Source organism: Coregonus clupeaformis, chromosome 5 (genome assembly GCF_020615455.1).
Source record: "Coregonus clupeaformis isolate EN_2021a chromosome 5, ASM2061545v1, whole genome shotgun sequence".
In the NCBI taxonomy this organism is placed as follows: domain Eukaryota; kingdom Metazoa; phylum Chordata; class Actinopteri; order Salmoniformes; family Salmonidae; genus Coregonus; species Coregonus clupeaformis.
The window spans coordinates 31388230-31407174 of record NC_059196.1 but is presented as its reverse complement, the minus strand read 5'-3'; the positions used below and the strand labels follow the sequence as shown (position 1 = coordinate 31407174).

General features: G+C 45.8%; 2 protein-coding genes across 2 annotated transcripts in view; both read left to right on the top strand.

Moving 5' to 3' along the window:
• The window catches only part of LOC121561972 (neurofibromin-like), a 39043-nt gene that overhangs the window by 12282 nt on the left and 7816 nt on the right, over positions 1-18945 (top strand). Inside the window, exons 2-5 of the mRNA XM_041874385.2 lie at positions 11042-11200; positions 11371-11468; positions 13337-13483; positions 13659-14037. Of these exons, the coding sequence (XP_041730319.1) occupies positions 11093-11200; positions 11371-11468; positions 13337-13483; positions 13659-13809 (504 nt within the window). The 5' untranslated portion in view covers positions 11042-11092 and the 3' untranslated portion in view covers positions 13810-14037. The remainder of the gene's footprint in view (positions 1-11041; positions 11201-11370; positions 11469-13336; positions 13484-13658; positions 14038-18945) is intronic.
• Positions 4016-7195, top strand: LOC123484001. The gene is made up of 2 exons (XM_045214014.1): positions 4016-4300; positions 4409-7195. The coding sequence occupies exon 2, from the start codon at positions 5067-5069 to the stop codon at positions 7074-7076; it is 2010 nt and encodes a 669-aa protein (XP_045069949.1). The 5' UTR covers positions 4016-4300; positions 4409-5066; the 3' UTR covers positions 7077-7195.

Here is an 18945-nt window from a genome sequence, read left to right as displayed (position 1 = left end):
AGCCTGTCATGTAAAATCTATTTGTTTCACATTTCAAAGCTTTCAATACATTCTCTATGGGTGTCTGTGGGCTTGCACTTACGCGCTTTCGTCATACGTGACGTAACGTTGAACGTAACTAAGACAATGGCGGCTAGCAGCGTCTCTGTTGTGACCTGCAGTGTGGCGTTATTTTATGTTTTTAATTTGTAGACTTAGTTTACAAACATTCTGCAAACATTCTGCTTTGGACTGATCTTCGGTTTTGGACTGATCTTGTTGATCGTGTACATACCCGCTACGAACGGACTAAATAATGAAAACGCTGCTGGCAGCGGAATCCCAATACAGCTGGGAGACTTGGCTGGATGACAGAGTCCCGGACAGAGAGGTGGAGCCGGCCGGCTTCACCCTGGTCAGAGCGGACCGCGATCCTGGTAAGAGAGCGACTCTGTACCCGACATTGAACTGCTTTCTGTGTCATTGAACCTTACTATTGTTGATAAAACAAGTTTACTGGAGAACGGAGACCAAGTAGAGACTTTTGGACAAGGTGGATAATTGTATAATATAAGGCAGTTTATTCAGAGGTAAAGATATCTGGAATCGCGTGCACGGACCCGTTCGTCAAACTCGTAGGGAGTTTATCAGAAGAGCCCCTAAACATTGTGTGCTGACATTTTATACAATAAAATAAAGTAGGTTGATTCTAGTAGTTCTGATCTCTCCATTGGTCCTGATGAGTTGGGCGAGGTCACCTCCAGGCTAGTGTCACTGTTGCATTGGCTCTGAGTCGGGTTCTCTGTCTGTTTCAGATGTTTTCAGCCTAAGAGAAGAGGATTTGTGTGTGTGTGTGTGTGTTTGTTATCAGTGTGTGTGTGTGTGTGTGTGTGTGTGTGTGTGTGTGTGTGTGTGTGTGTTTGTTATCAGTGATGATGTGTGTGTGTGTGTGTGTTTATCAGTGATGATGTGTGTGTGTGTGTGTGTGTGTGTGTGTGTGTGTGTGTGTGTGTGTGTGTGTGTCCTCAGGGCAAGAACTCGTGAGTTGGAAGAACTGAGAGACCTATGGCGTGGGTGTTATCCTTAGCCACCTGCTGACAAGGCTGACAAGATAGGACTCTTGTTCATTGTATTGAATACAAAGGCCCAACACAAAATGGGTCATGCACAAGATTTTAGTCAGACCAAGCTATAACATTATATATTTACTACGACAGTACATTCAACCAAAAGCTAATATAACAAAGGCATCAGAGATGATTTATAATCTGTCACAGAAACTGGAATCCATCTCCCCAGATCAGTCAATAAATGCTTCTGGTATTGACTTATATGCTGCCCCTGTCTTCATGTTGTTGCTGGACATATCTTTTTTAAAATGTGTGTAGGTCACCTAAATCATCAGAAAAATTGCCCCTCCTGAGAATTTTTTCAGGAGCCGCCACTGACTACAAGTGAAACAGTTTGGAAGTCTTGCTAGACAATATGTAAGCTACATTTGGGATATGAATCTATAAAATGTGGTGGCAGCATATTTGTACTGTTTTCTATCAGAAACACAAAGGATGTTTTATGTTTCTTTAACAGTTATTTGATCCCAGTAGAGACATATGCATGAGTATGCACTAGGTAGTAGAAAGTGTGGAAGATAATTTTACATTTACATTTACATCATTTAGCAGACGCTCTTATGGTGCATTCAATTTATGATAGCCAGTGGGACAACCCCTTTTTTTTGTTCTTTATTTTTATTTTATTTTTTGGGGGGGAGAAGGATTACTTTATACTATTCCAGGTATTCCTTAAAGAGGTAGGGTTTCAAGTGTCTCCGGAAGGTGGTCAGTGACTCCGCTGTCCTGGCGTCGTGGGGGAGCTTGTTCCACCATTGGGGTGCCAGAGCAGCAAATAGCTTTGACTGGGCTGAGCGGGAACTGTGCTTCCGTAGAGGCAGGGGAGCTAGCAGGCCAGAGGTGGATGAACGTAGTGCCCTCGTTTGGGTGTAGGTCTGATCAGAGCCTGAAGATAAGGAGGTGCCGTTCCCCTCACAGCTCCGTAGGCAAGCACCAAGGTCTTGTAGTAGATGCGAGCCTCAACTGGAAGCCAGTGGAGTGTGCGGAGGAGCGGGGTGACATGAGAGAACTTGGGAAGGTTGAACACCAGACGGGCTGAAGCGTTCTGGATAAGTTGTAGGGGTTTAATGGCACAGGCAGGGAGCCCAGCCAACAGCGAGTTGCAGTAATCCAGACGGGAGATGACAAGTGCCTGGATTAGGACCTGTGCCGCTTTCTGTGTAAGGTAGGGTCGTACTCTGTGAATGTTGTAGAGCATGAACCTGCAGGATCGGGTCACCGCTTTGATGTTAGCGGAGAACGACAGGGTGTTGTCCAGGGTCACGCCAAGGTTCTTCGCACTCTGGGAGGAGGACACAATGGAGATGTCAACCGTGATGGCGAGATCATGGAGCAGGCAGTCCTTCCCCGGGAGGAAGAGCAGCTCCGTCTTGCCGAGGTTCAGCTTGAGGTGGCGATCCGACATCCACACTGATATGTCTGCCAGACATGCAGAGATGCGGTTCGCCACCTGGTTATCAGAAGGGGGAAAGGAGAAAATGAATTGTGTGTTGTCTGCGTAGCAATGATAGGAGAGACCATGTGAGGATATGACAGAGCCAAGTGACTTGGTGTATAGAGAGAATAGGAGAGGGCCTAGAACTGAGCCCTGGGGGACACCAGTGGTGAGAGCACGTGGTGCGGAGACAGATTCTCGCCACGCCACCTGGTAGGAGCGACCTATCAGGTAGGACGCAATCCAAGAGTGAGCAGCGCCGGAGATGCCCAACTCAGAGAGGGTGGAGAGGAGGATCTGATGGTTCACAGTATCAAAGGCAGCGGATAGGTCTAGAAGGATAAGAGCAGAGGAGAGAGAGTTAGCTTTAGCAGTGCGGCGAGCCTCCATGACACAGAGAAGAGCAGTCTCAGTTGAATGTCCAGTCTTGAAACCTGACTGGTTTGGATCAAGAAGGTCATTCTGAGAGAGATAGCAGGAGAGTTGGCTAGAGACGGCACGCTCAAGAGTTTTGGAGAGAAAAGAAAGAAGGGATACTGGTCTGTAGTAGTTGACATCGGAGGGAACGAGTGTAGGTTTTTTGAGGAGGGGTCCAACTCTCGCTCTCTTGAAGACGGAAGGGACATGGCCAGCGGTCAAGGATGAGTTGATGAGCGAGATGAGGTAAGGGAGAAGGTCGCCGGAAATGGTCTGGAGAAGAGAGGAGGGGATAGGGTCAAGCGGGCAGGTTGTTGGGCGGCCGGCCATCACAAGTCGCAAGATTTCATCTGGAGAGAGAGGGGAGAAAGAAGTCAAAGCATAGGGTAGGGCAGTGTGAGCAGGACCAGTGGTGTCATTTGACTTAATAAATAAGGATCGGATGTCATCAACCTTCTTTTCAAAATGGTTGACGAAATCATCCACAGAGAGGGAGGAGGGAGGGGGAGGAGGAGGAGGATTCAGCAGGGAGGAGAAGGTGGCAAAGAGCTTCCTAGGGTTAGAGGCAGAGGCTTGACATTTAGAGTGGTAGAAAGTGGCTTTAGCAGCGGAAACAGAGGAAGAGAATGTAGAGAGGAGGGAGTGAAAAGATGACAGGTCTGCAGGGAGTCTAGTTTTCCTCAATTTCCACTCGGCTGCCCAGATCCCTCTTCTGTGAGCTCGCAATGAGTCGTCAAGCCACGGAGCAGGAGGGGAGGACCGAGCCGGCCGGGAGGATAGGGGACATAGAGAGTCAGAAAGGGAGGAGAGGGGGGTTGAGGAGGAAGAATCAGGAGATCGGAGGGAGAAGGATTTAGCAGAGGGAAGAGATGATAGGATGGAAGAGGAGAGAGAGAGCGAAGTTTGCGACGGCACATTACCATCTGAGTAGGGGCAGAGTGAGTAGTGTTGGAGGAGAGCGAGAGAGAAAAGGATACAAAGTAGTGGTCGGAGACTTAGAGGGGAGTTGCAGTGAGATTAGTAGAAGAACAGTTTAACTGCCATAAATGTTATTCATGTCATTATTAATGTTATTCATGTCATTATTAATAGGTTTTACATAATATCATTATTATTTGTACAACTTGTATTTTGAATATTGATTTTGCTTGTATTTATGTGATAGGAACTATCTGTACATTCTATGTTGTGTTGGGACGCTTTTAGTGGTGACAAGTTCCAGACATCGCGGTAAAGTTTAGTACTCTGAAAGATAAGTTAAATTAACGACGTGTTTATTTACAAGTATTCTTGTTTCTAAGTGGACCCATTTCCCTCTCAGTTGTGTGCAGCCAGCGAGGTATGTTCATTATGTTAATTATTTGTCGCGCATATTTACGTGCAAGGTTTCTGTAACGTGAACGCCAACTTGTTTTTTTTGTGCATGTGTTGAAATGTATTTAAACAGTTCGATGGTGGATTGATGACGGTGGAGAATTTAGTAGAATAATAAATCCATCAGTAACCAGAACAGCGGCGTCGTGTATTTACTGGAGGGAGTGATAGTCGAACTCGAGTCTGCGTGATCGTTTCCTGACCTGCTCTGCAAGACGGCTCGTCAAGACGGACTCACAGATAAGCCACTGTTCAGTGTTAAAGGACTCACACAAGTTCATCCGTTTTTTTTTCATGAAGACGTCCGTAAGTCAGACACTTAAGTTTGTGTTCTGAAAAGGTGACACAAGGATTGGAAAATATAAAGGACTTCAAAGGGCTGTGTGTAGCCAAGTAACATAACAGTGTGTAACAAGATATTAAGAGACATTAATGTAAGTGATTTAGCGATATTGATAATTCTTTATTTCATTGAATATAAGTCATTGATTTACTTAAGAAGAGGATTTATGTTTGTGCATTTAAGAAAGCTGTTATTTTGAGTGATTCTGCAACATTTCAACATCTTTATAATGCCTGCCTTTATTCTGAAGGGTTAATTTCAAAGACAATAACTTAACTTGGCATATCCTATTCTCTTGAGTATTTCTTTTTGTAAAATGTTTGTTGTAAACTCTACTGTTTATTTAAGACAACTGTCTTGTGTACAGGTTACTTTCAAATAAGTTAATATGTCACATAGAAGTAAAGAGAGTCAGTGTAAAGGATCACTCGTAGAGCCAGTAGAAGAGACAGAGCAGACAGATGAGTCTAGCGTTGTACAAGAAGCAGTACAGTCTGAAGAGCCTCGACGAAGTGGAAGAGCCCGTACATTAACGGAAAAGGGAAAAGAATTTCAGAAAGAAAAAACAAAAGAACTACTAATTCGCTTTGACAGCATTTATGAACGCTGGAAAGTTTTAACTAAGGTGGCTAAGAAATCAGTTACAAAACAAGATCCAAGTAACATCCTACACGAACACAGCAGCACTATTCAAAGAGAGTTATCTGAACTGAATAATGTTTATGAAGAATATCGCAGGATTGACAGCCCAGCTCACGAGATGCGCCGCAAGCTGGATAAATGTATATCAGTCACCAAGATTGTTGTACACAACGCGCAATCTCAAATTCAAGGAACAAAGGAGGAACTGATTTGGCCGGATGCAAGCTCCGTATTCGCATCTACGATTTCCAGTGTGTCATCTCCAGACTTTAAGTCTTCTAAGGCCACTTCCATTCGCTCTAATGTATCCTCAGTTAAACGACAAGAAGCCGCTGCTGAGTATGCAGCCACAAAGGCTGTGTTGAAGATTATGGCTGAGCAAGAGTGCCACCAAGAGAAACTCCAAAGACTTGAAGTTGAGGACAAGAAGATAGTTGCAGAGCAAGAAGTAGCTGCAGTAACTCGTCGTCTTCAAGGCGAAAGAGAAGAGACTGAACGTAAGATAGAAAAGGAGAGACAAGAAGCTTTGCTCTTAAAGAAACAGCAAGAAGAGAATGCTGCAAGGAAAAGATCTGTAGAAGACTTAAAAAGAGAGCTTGGACGTTTAGAGGAGATAAAAAGACTGAACGCGGCCAGAGCAAGGCTTCAAGTCTATGACGAAAATGAGTTGTATCCAGACCAAAGGCTTACTCTACATAAGTCTGAGCTGCCTACATTTGAGCAACCAATTGATCAGGTGAATCCTGTGTATCAGCACCCACAACCACTAAGGGATGTGGCTCCAAGAAGTGTGCTTCAAAACGACACAAGAGAGCTTGTGAAAGTCCTGGCTGAGGCTATATCAGCAAATAGGCTTCCCATTCCAGAGCCTACAATTTTTAGTGGGGATCCACTCAAGTTTAACCATTGGAAGTCTTCCTTTCAGACACTGATTGAGAGAAAAAATATTCCAGCTGCAGAGAAAATCTTCTTCCTTCAGAAATATGTGGGAGGAGCAGCTAAAGAAGCAATAGAAGGTTATTTTCTGATCGATTCAGAAGATTCATATCATGCAGCATGGGACCTGCTCAAGGAACGTTATGGTGAGCCGTTTGTGATTGCCAAGGCCTTCCGAGACAAAATACATGCTTGGCCAAAACTAGCTCCTAAGGAGAGTGCAGACTTAAGAAAATTTGTAGACTTTCTACGTAGTTGTGAATTCGCTATTGCTCACAATGAGAGTCTAAAGGTTCTTAATGATGATATTGAGAATCAAAAACTAGCTGCCAAACTACCCGACTGGTTAAGTAGCAGATGGAACCGAAGGGCCACACAATACCAACTGGAACACAGAAGGTTCCCAAGCTTTAACTATTTTGTGACATTCCTGTCGATGGAAGCTAGTATTGCGTGCAACCCTATAACATCCTACAACGCATTACGACAAAGTGAACCTGATAAAGCAAAGATCAAGAACCAAACTGTAGGTGCCAAGATCTTCACAACTAACATCAGTGAGAGAAACATAGTCACATGTGTGTTATGTAAGAAATTAGGACACAGTTTACACAAGTGCTTCAAATTCATTGAAAGGACAGTTGCCGAACGAGTCAAGTTCATTCAGAATGAAAGACTGTGCTTCGGATGTTTAAGTCCTGGCCATCAATCCAAGAGCTGCAGTAGCCGGATGGTCTGTGACACCTGCTCAAAACGTCATCCCACATGCCTAACAACCCACATGCAAGCTAACAACCAGCATAGACTACAAGCTAGCTAGCTATCTAGCTAACAAGACTACCTAGCTAACTAGTTAGCTAGCTAGCTTACTCACAAGACTAGCCAAGTTAGCTGCGTTGTTGCTTGCATGCGATTGACTGTGGTCTTGGGGGTGGCACACAGCCTGGTAGTGTGAATGGCGCCGGAGAAGATGGCTGCCGTTTTACAGCCTTCTAACCAATTGTACTATTATGTGTGTTTTTCCGCGTTATTTGTAATTTATTTTGTACATAATGTTTCTGCCATCGTCTCTTATAACCAAAGAGAGCTTCTGGATATCAGGACAGCGATTACTCACCTCGCATTGGACGAAGACTTTTTCTTCAACGAGGCGGTCGCGCAGGATATCCTACAGACACCCGACAAGGCCCAGATCCCCGTCATTCGCGTGAGGAAGAGACGGAGATACCGTGGACGCAGAGCCGGGTGCCTTGTAAGGATCCGACGGCGAGCGAGTAAACTGCCTCTCCCATCAATCCTATTAGCCAACGTTCAATCTTTTGAGAATAAAATTGACGATTTAAGATTACGGTTATCCTACCAACGGGACATTAAAAACTGTAATATCTTATGTTTCACGGAATCGTGGCTGAACGACAACAATGACAACATTCAGCTAGCAGGCTATACGCTACATCGGCAGGACAGAACGGCAGCCTCTGGTAAGACAAGGGGTGGCGGTCTCTGTATATTTGTAAACAACAGCTGGTGCACAAAATCAAATACTAAGGAAGTCTCGAGGTTTTGCTCGCCTGAGGTAGAGTATCTTATGATAAGCTGTAGACCACACTATTTACCAAGAGAGTTTTCATCTATATTTTTCATAGCTGTCTATTTACCACCACAAACCAATGCTGGCATTAAGATTGCACTGAATGAGGTGTACAAGGCCATTAATCAACAGGAAAACGCTCATCCAGATGCAGCGCTCCTAGTGGCCGGGGACTTTAATGCAGGGAAACTTAAATCCGTTCTACCTAATTTCTACCAGCATGTTAAATGTGCAACCAGAGGGAAAAAAACTCTAGACCACCTTTACTCCACACACAGAGACGCATACAAAGCTCTCCCTCGCCCTCCATTTGGCAAATCTGACCATAACTCTATCCTCCTGATTCCTGCTTATAAGCAAAAACTGAAGCAGGAAGCACCAGTGATTCGGTTAATAAAAAAGTGGTCAGATGACGCAGATGCTAAGCTACAGGACTGTTTTGCTAGCACAGACTGGAACATGTTCCGGGATTCTTCAGACAGCATTGAGGAGTACACCACATCAGTCACTGGCTTCATCAATAAGTGCATCGATGATGTCGTCCCCACAGTGACCGTACGTACATACCCCAACCAGAAGCCATGGATTACAGGAAACATCCGCACTGAGCTAAAGGGTAGAGCTGCCGCTTTCAAGGAACGGGACTCTAACCCGGACGCTTATAAGAAATCCCGCTATGACCTCCGACGAACCATCAAACAGGCAAAGAGTCAATACAGGTCTAAGATTGAATCATACTACACTGGCTCTGACGCTGCGTCGGATGTGGCAGGGCTTGAAAACTATTACAGACTACAAAGGGAAGCACAGCCGCGAGCTGCCCAGTGACACAAGCCTACCAGACGAGCTAAACCACTTCTATGCTCGCTTCGAGGCAAGCAACACTGAAGCATGCATGAGAGCACCAGCTGTTCCGGACGACTATGTGATCACGCTCTCCGTAGCCGATGTGAGTAAGACTTTTAAGCAGGTCAACATTCACAAGGCCGCAGGGCCAGACGGATTACCAGGGCGTGTACTCCGAGCATGTGCTGACCAACTGGCAAGTGTCTTCACTGACATTTTCAACATGTCCCTGACTGAGTCTGTAATACCAACATGTTTCAAGCAGACCACCATAGTCCCCGTGCCCAAGAACTCTAAGATAACCTGCCTAAATGACTACCGACCCGTAGCACTGACGTCTGTAGCCATGAAGTGCTTTGAAAGACTGGTCATGGCTCACATCAACAGCATAATCCCAGAAACCCTAGACCCACTCCAATTTGCATACCGCCCCAACAGATCCACAGATGATGCAATCTCTATCGCACTCCACACTGCCCTTTCCCACCTGGACAAGAGGAACACCTACGTGAGAATGCTATTCATTGACTACAGCTCAGCATTCAACACCATAGTGCCCTCTAAGCTCATCACTAAGCTAAGGATCCTGGGACTAAACACCTCCCTCTGCAACTGGATCCTGGACTTCCTGACGGGCCGCCCCCAGGTGGTAAGGGTAGGTAACAACACATCTGCCACACTGATCCTCAACACGGGGCCCCTCAGGGGTGCGTGCTCAGTCCCCTCCTGTACTCTCTGTTCACCCATGACTGCATGGCCAGGCACGACTCCAACACCATCATTAAGTTTGCCGACGACACAACAGTGGTAGGCCTGATCACCGACAACGATGAGACAGCTTATAGGGAGGAGGTCAGAGATCTGGCCGTGTGGTGCCAGGACAACAACCTCTCCCTCAACGTGACCAAGACAAAGGAGATGATTGTGGACTACAGGAAAAAAAAGAGGACTGAGCACGCCCCCATTCTCATCGACGGGGCTGTAGTGGAACAGGTTGAGAGCTTCAAGTTCCTTGGTGTCCACATCACCAACGAACTATCATGGTCCAAACACACCAAGACAGTCGTGAAGAGGGCACGACAAAGCCTATTCCCCCTCAGGAGACTAAAAAGATTTGGCATGGGTCCTCAGATCCTCAAAAAATTCTACAGCTGCACCATCGAGAGCATCCTGACTGGTTGCATCACCGCCTGGTATGGCAACTGCTTGGCCTCTGACCGCAAGGCACTACAGAGGGTAGTGCGTACGGCCCAGTACATCACTGGGGCAAAGCTCCCTGCCATCCAGGACCTCTATACCAGGCGGTGTCAGAGGAAGGCCCTCAAAATTGTCAAAGACTCCAGCCACCCTAGTCATAGACTGTTCGCTACCGCACGGCAAGCGGTACCGGAGTGCCAAGTCTAGGTCCAAAAGACTTCTCAACAGCTTCTACCCCCAAGCCATAAGACTCCTGAACAGCTAATCATGGCTACCCAGACTATTTGCACTGCCCCCCCCACCCCATCCTTTTTACGCTGCTGCTACTCTGTTAAGTATTTATGCATAGTCACTTTAACTCTACCCACATGTACATATTACCTCAACTACCTCAACTAGCCGGTGCCCCCGCACATTGGCACATTGACTCTGCAACGGTACCCCCCTGTATATATTGCCTCCCTACTGTCACTTTATTTTACTGTATATATAGCCTCCCTACTGTCACTTTATTTTACTTCTGCTCTTTTTTTTCTCAACACTTTTTTTGTTGTTGTTTTATTCTTACTTTTTTTGTTTAAAATAAATGCACTGTTGGTTAAGGGCTGTAAGTAAGCATTTCACTGCAATGTCTGCTCCTGTTGTATTCGGCGCATGTGACCAATAAAATTTGATTTGATTTGACATAGACAGTGCTGCCTGTCAGATATCGTTCAGGGGCCTGCCACCTCAGCCATCTATCAACAATACGTCCACTTCTTTTTAACAACAACTTTTGTTATGTAGTGATCATGAGATAAATAAGTTGTGATCTCGACATAACGAAGATTTTTATTTATTTATTAATATGTCCTCTCTGGACTTCCGTACTTAGGTCTTTCTATCTTCCTCTGTCTCCCTCCCTATGTCTTACTCTTACTCTCAAACTCTTTTTCTTTCTTTCTCTCTCTTTTGCTTTTTTTCTTACTTGCTCGTGCTCTGGCTGGCTTTGAGAAGGGTGGTGTGAGATCTCCTCTGTCATGTCGTGCAAGCATCTAACTCTAATTTCCTTTTCTTCTTTTGTGTTTTCTCTCCACTCTGTTCCCACCCCTCCTGCTCTCCTCCCTCCCCCTTGTTTTCCATTCCCCTTCTCCGCCCTCCTCTTCCTCTAGGTGGTGAGCCAGCGTTTCCCCCAGAACAGTATAGGGGCGGTGGGCAGTGCCATGTTCCTGCGCTTCATCAACCCTGCCATCGTGTCGCCCTACGAGGCAGGCATCCTGGATGAGAAGCCCCCACCCAGGATAGAGAGAGGACTGAAGCTCATGTCCAAGGTATGGGTTGGGAGCTTCCATCTTCCTAAAATAAGCACCTCGCGTGAAAATGACAGTAGTGGCTTTGACCGAAAGAGTTTGATACAATTATTGTAAAAAATTTATTGTATTTATGACCTTTTATTTTTGTTAAGTTGCTCTCTGTTTTGTGTTTTTCTCTCTGTCCTCAGATCCTCCAGAGCATTGCCAACCACGTGTTGTTTACCAAAGAGGAGCACATGAGGCCTTTTAACGACTTTGTGAAAAGCAATTTTGATGCAGACAGGCGGTAAGCTAGGTTGAAGATGACAAAGGTTTTGACAACGGGATTCTAATATAACTCTTTGCAACAATGGGACCAGCCACTACTGTCATTTGCTGGTATTTAGCAACAGCGCTGATCCCAGATTTGTGACAACGTCTTAAACTGTATATTTTCCGACCTAGGCGGCAAGTCAGAAGAATTTTAATACCAGCAAAGCTTCTGACAAAGAATTCCCCACTTTGAAAGTGGATAAAATCACAAACTGCTCTCTCAGTATCCTGAAAAGCAGGAAATTATCGGAGTCCTGACTTTCTGTTATGAAGATGAGAATTACAGACCTGGACTCATTTTCTAATATGTAAGAGGTATTTGTAATAAACTCAGCAAAAAAAGAAACGTCCCTTTTTCAGGACCCTGTCTTTCTAAGATAATTCGTAAAAATCCAAATAACTTCACAGATCTTCATTGTAAAGGGTTTAAACACTGTTTCCCATGCTTGTTCAATGAACCATAAACAATTAATGAACATGCACCTGTGGAACGGTCGTTAAGACACTAACAGCTTACAGACGGTAGGCAATTAATGTCACAGTTATGAAAACTTAGGACACTAAAGAGGCCTTTCTACTGACTCTGAAAAACACCAAAAGAAAGATGCCCATGTTCCCTGCTCATCTGCGTGAACGTGCCTTAGGCATGCTGCAAGGAGGCATGAGGACTGCAGATGTGGCCAGGGCAATAAATTGCAATGTCCGTACTGTGAGACGCCTAAGACAGCGCTACAGGGAGACAGGACGGACAGCTGATCGTCCTCGCAGTGGCAGACCACGTGTAACAACACCTGCACAGGTTCGGTACTTCCGAACATCACACCTGCGGGACAGGTACAGGATGGTAAAACAACTGCCCGAGTTACACCAGGAACGCACAATCCCTCCATCAGTGCTCAGACTGTCCGCAATAGGCTGAGAGAGGCTGGACTGAGGGCTTGTAGGCCTGTTGAAAGGCAGGTCCTCACCAGACATCACCGGCAACAACTTCGCCTATGGGCACAAACCCACCGTCGCTGGACCAGACAGGACTGGCAAAAAGTGCTCTTCACTGACGAGTCACGGTTTTGTCTCACCAGGGGTGATGGTCGGATTTGCGTTTATCGTCGAAGGAATGAGCGTTATACCGAGGCCTGAACTCTGGAGCGGGATCGATTTGGAGGTGGAGGGTCCGTTATGGTCTGGGGCGGTGTGTCATAGCATCATCGTACTGAGCTTGTTGTCATTGCAGGCAATCTCAACACTGTGCGTTACAGGGAAGACATCCTCCTCCCTCATGTGGTACCCTTCCAGCAGGCTCATCCTGACATGACCCTCCAGCATGACAATGACACCAGCCATACTGCTTGTTCTGTGCGTGATTTCCTGCAAGACAGGAATATCAGTGTTCTGCAATGGACAGCGAAGAGCCCGGATCTCAATCCCATTGAGCACATCTGGGACTTGTTGGATCAGAGGGTGAGGGCTAGGGCCATTCCCCACAGAAATGTCTGGGAACTTGCAGGTGCCTTGGTGGAAGTGTGGGGTAACATCTCACAGCAAGAACTGGCAAATCTGGTGCAGTCCATGAGGAGTAGATGCACTGCAGTACGTAATGCAGCTGGTGGCCACACCAAATACTGACTGTTACTTTTGATTTTGACCCCCCCCCCTTTGTTCAGGGACACATTATTCAATTTCTTCAATAGTCACATGTCTGTGGAACTTGTTCAGTTTATGTCTCAGTTTTTGAATCTTTATATTGCAGTTGACAGTGAGAGGACGTTTCATTTTTTGCTGAGTTTAGATTTCCAGTTCTGTAGTTAACCATTCACTCTGTGATCCCTCCATATTGCCCTGTAGGTTCTTCTTGGACATAGCGTCTGACTCTCCTCCCAGTGACTCAGTCAACCACAGCCTGTCCTTCATCAGTGATGGCAACGTTCTGGCCCTCCATAGGCTGCTGTGGAACAACCAGGAGAGGATCGGACAGTACCTCTCCAGCAACAGGTCAGTAACTCTGTCTCTCTCACACACACACACACACACACACACACACACACACACACACACACACACACACACACACAATGAGTCACCAGTCATCATGCTATTATGTGCACTACCAGTATAGCCCTCAGTCTGACAGTGGTTTCTCTCTCCCCTCTCTCTTCCCATTCCATAGGGACCACAAGGCAGTGGGCAGGCGGCCGTTTGACAAGATGGCCACCCTCCTGGCCTATCTGGGGCCCCCCGAGCACAAACCTGTGGCCGACACCCACTGGTCCAGCCTCAACCTCACCAGCTCCAAGTTTGAAGAGTTTATGACCAGCTAACTGTTCTCCTAGTGTAGAGTTAGTGTGTAAAATGTTCTAAGACACTAAGGATGCCAGCAGTTGGTGAGTGGAGTTGATTCAGAAGCATTCTATTGTCCGTTTTTCCCTGATTTCTAGGCACCAGGTCCATGAGAAAGACGAGTTTAAAGCCCTGAAGACCCTCAACATCTTCTACCAGGCTGGAACCTCCAAGAATGGCAACCCTGTCTTCTACTATATTGCTCGCAGGTAAGACCTTGCCAAGGAGTATATGTTACATTGTTGCTACCTACATACAGTGCATTCGGAAAGTATTCAGACCTCTTCCCTTTTTCCTCATTTTGTTACATTACAGCATTATTCTAAAATGGATTAAATAAAAAAAATCCTCATCAATCTACACACAATATCCCATAATGACAAAGCAAAAACAGGTTTTTAGAAATGTTTGCAAATGTATGAAAGATAAAAATGTACGTAAGTATTCAGACCCTTTGCTATGAGACTCGAAATTGAGCTCCGGTGCATACTGTTTCCATTGATCATCCTAGAGATGTTTCTACAACTTGATTGGAGTCCACCTGTGGTAAATTCAATTGATTGGCCATGAGGTCGAAGGAATTGTCCGTAGAGCTCCGAGACAGGAGGCAAAGATCTGGGGAAGGGTACAAAAAAATGTCTGCAGCATTGAAGGTCCCCAAGAACACAGTGGCCTCCATCATTCTTAAATGGAAGAAGTTTAGAACCACCAATACTCTTCCTAGAGCTGGCTGCCCGGCCAAACTGAGCAATCTGGGGAGAAGGGCCTTGGTCAGGGAGGACAAGATTCTCTGGTTTGATGAAACCAAGATTGAACTCTTTGGCCTGAATGCCAAGCATCACGTCTGGAGGAAACCTGGCACCATCCCTACGGTGAAGCATGGTGGTGGCAGCATCATGCCTTGGGGAAGTTTTTCAGCGGCTTGGACTGGGAGACTAGTCAGGATCGAGGGAAAGCTGAACAGAGCAAAGTACAGAGATCCTTGATGAAATCCTGCTCCAAAATGCTCAAGACCTCATACTGGGGCGAAGGTTCACCTTCCAACAGGACAACGACCCTAAGCACACAGCCAAGACAACGCAGGAGAGGCTTCGGGACAAGTCTCTGAATGTCCTTGAATGGCCCAGCCAGAGCCTGGACTTGAACCCGTTCGAACATCTCTGGAGAGACCTGGAGAGACCTGAAAAGAGCTGTGCAGCGACGCTCCCCATCCAACCTGACAGAGCTTGAGAGGATCTGCAGAGAAGAATAGGAGAAACTCCCCAAATACAGGTGTGCCAAGCTTATAGCGTCATACCCAAGAAGACTCAAGGCTGTAATCACTGCCAAAAGTGCTTCAACAAAGTACTGAGTAAAGGCTGTAACATAACAAACTGTGGGAGAAGGGAAGGGTTCTGAATACTTTCTGAATGCACTGTAACTCTGTAAGGTGTGTGTGGTAGGAAGGGACTCACTTTTTGACCAAACGGTCAATGATGTGTGTGGATTTGTGAGGTGTGTGTGTGTGCTTGCATGTTAGGGGCTTAAAGTGGAATTGACAGCGTTTTAGTAACATTAAATATTATAAAATTGATTCATATATAAAATACCCCTGAATGAATTTCTGCAAATATGTAAATACGCTACATGACCAAGATTATGTGGACACCTGCTCGTCGAACATCTCATTCCAAAATCATGGGCATTAATATGGAGTTGGTCCCCGCTTTGCTGCTATAACAGCCTCCACTCTTCTGGAAAGGCTTTCCACTAGATGTTGGAACATTGCTGCAGGGACTTGCTTCCATTCAGCCACGAGCATTAGTGAGGTCGGGCTCTGATGTTGGGCGATTAGGCCTGGCTCGCAGTCGGCGTTCCAATTCCTCCCAAAGGTATTTGATGGGGTTGAGGTCAGGGTTCTGTGCAGGCCAGTCAAGTTCTTCCACACCGATCTCGACAAACCATTTCTATATGGACCTCGCTTTGTGCACAGGGTGCATTGTCATGCTGAAACAGGAAAGGGCCTTCCCCAAACTGTTGCCACAAAGTTGGAAGCACAGAATCATCTAGAATGTCATTGTATGCTGTAGCGTTAAGATTTCCCTTCATTGGAACTAATGCCTTGATCACACCGATAGCATCATTGCGCAAAATAATACGCAGCATCATCTGGATGTGTGCAACAAAAGTACAACATTCACCTTCTGCTACCATTTTCTGTCAAGCCGTCTATGCATACAGTTTGACGCATTCGTTCGATAAATCCACAGAACGCGCTGTAAATGCCTCTGCAACACAATGCTGCAAAGCACACGCAGCGATCCACTGGAATGAATGTACTTCTGGTGTACCAAAACGGAATGACGCTGTCGGTGTGATTGAAACGTAAGGGGCCTAGTCCGAACCATGAAAAACAGCCCCAGACCATTATTCCTCCTCCACCAAACTTCACAGATGGCACTGTGCATTGGGGCAGGTAGCGTTCTCCTGGCATCCGCCAAACCCAGATTCGTCAGTCAGACTGCTAGATGGTGAAGCGTGATTCATCACTTCAGAGAATGCGTTTCCACTGCTACAGAGTCCAATGGCGGCGAGCTTTACACCACTCCAGCCAGCGCTTGGCATTGCGCATGGTGATCTTAGGCTTGTGTGCGGCTGCTCGGCCATGGAAAGCCATTTCAAGAATCTCCCAACAAACAGTTATTGTGCTGACGTTGCTTCCAGAAGCAGTTTGGAACTCGGTAGTGAGTGTTGCAACCGAGGACAGACTATTTTTACGGGCTACGTGCTTCAGCACTCGGCAGTCCCATTCTGTGAGCTTGTGTGGCCTACCACTTAGTGGCTGAGCCGTTGTTGTTCCTAGACGTTTCCTCTTCACAATAATAGCACTTACAGTTGATCAGGGCAGCTCTAGCATGGCAGAAATGTTATGAACTGACTTGTTGGAAAGGTGGCATCCTATGACGGTGCCACATTGAAAGTTAGAGCTCTTTAGTAAGGCCATTCTACTTCCAATGTTTGTCTATGGAGATTGCATGGCTGTGTGCTCAATGTTATACACCTGTCAGCAATGGGTGTGGCTGAAATAGCCGAATCCACTAATTTGAAGGGGTGTCCACATACCTTTGTGTATATATAGTGTACAACGGGAGTCCTCTTACATTTGGGAAGTTTACAGTCCTATTGCTCAAACAACAGGTTGATCTCCCTCAGTTGCCTATGCACATCAACAACAACAAGATCAACAACTAATGTTAGCCAGAGCGAGAAGAGCTAAAATCTAACAAGGGAAAAGTAGATAAACCCTCTCAAACTTGTTTTGCTTATAGTTGTCCGTCAAATTTGCACTGATAAACGATGGGGAAAAGTAGCCTGCTCGACCTTCTGCAGCTTGCCTGCCAATGCATGCTTGTCCCAACCTACGTTTTGACAACTGAATGGGAACGTGCCTGCCCGCCCTCTCATTTGATCGATGCCAAATACATTTGATTGACAACTAAGAAATATGCTAACTGTGGATAACAGTTGTTGAAGTTTAGCATATCTATCTAGCAAAGTGATTCACATTTCTTGCTAGCTAACCAAATGACACCTGCATCTCTAGTTGTAGCCACCATAAAATGATATGGGGGGAAAAGTCACTCACTCACCCACTCGTCCAATGACGACACCCTCCCAGCAGCTAGCTAGCTAACGTTAGGCTCCCTGTTTTTAGCTTGCTAAATAAATAGCTTGAATAGATAAGCTAGCCTATTAGCCACGTTATGTCAGATTTGTGATCATTGCCCTTGCTAGTTTGATTGTATTGATATTCCCAGCCTCTGTTTTTGTCCAAAATATTGAGTCATTGAAACTGAAACGGTGCATCCCGAAGGGCTGGAGGCAGCAAACAATGTACCAGGCCAGCTGTGATTTACAACCTGATAGCAATATTTGTTGGACTACTAATAAATGTATTGGATAATTTGCTATATTAATCATGCATTGAACTGCATCCATCTAGTCTGCCAACAATGCCTTACTCAACGTCATGGAATTTTGAGTCAAATATAACCTATTATCTGCAAAGTATTTAAAACGCTGTCAGTTCCACTTTAAGAACTTGCAGGCCCTCCTAGATAACCCCCAAACCAAGCTGATGCCAAGGTTGAAAGATTAGTTCTCACGTCATACACTGACTCTTCCAAATCACACGTACAGTAAATGCATTCTAAATGTTTTCCTTTTCTTTATATCATAGAAACCATAAAGGGCAGCAGCATCTGTCAACAGAACGGACAAGCAGTATAGAGTACATAGAGTAGAGCATTCATGTTTCCACACCGATAGAGTATGATTAGTCATGTACAGTGCATTCAGAATGTATTCAGACCCCTTTACTTATTCCACATTTTGTTACGTTGCAGCCTTATTCTAAAATTGATTCAATTATTTTTCCCCCCTCATCAATCTACACACAATACCCCATAATGATTAAGCAAAAACAGGTTTTTATAAATATCACATTTACATAAGTATTCAGACCCTTTACTCAGTACTTTGTTGAAGCAGCTTTGGCAGAAATTACAGCCTTTAGTCTTCTTGGGTATGATGCTACAAGCTTGGCACACCTGTATTTGGGGAGTCCATTCTTCTCTGCAGATCCTCTCAAGCTCTGTCAGGTTGGATGGGGAGTGTTGCTGCACAGCTATTTTCAGGTCTCTCCAGACATGTTAGATCAGGTTCAAGTCCGGGCTCTGGCTGGCCCACTCAAGGGCTTTTCAGAGACTTGTCCCGAAGCCACTCCTGCGTTGTCTTGGCTGTGTGCTTAGGGTTGTTGTCCTGTTGGAAGGTGAACCTTCGCCCCAGTCTGAGGTCCTGAGTGCTCTGGAGCGGGTTTTCATCAAGGGTCTCTCTGTACTTTGCTCCGTTCATCTTTCCCTCTCCAGACTAGTCTCCCAGGCCCTGCTACTGATAAACATCACCACAGCATGATGATGCCACCACCATGCTTCACCGTAGGGATGGTGCCATGTTTCCTCCAGACGTGACGCTTGACATTCAGGCCAAAGAGTTCAATCTCAGACCAGAGAATCTTGTTTCTCATGGTCTGAGAGTCTTTAGGTGCCTTTTGGCAAACTCCAAGCGGGCTGTCATGT

Bases quoted from the DNA above. Each gene is read 5' to 3' on its own strand.
- LOC123484001 (XM_045214014.1), top strand. From the start codon at position 5,067: ATGTCACATAGAAGTAAAGAGAGTCAGTGTAAAGGATCACTCGTAGAG.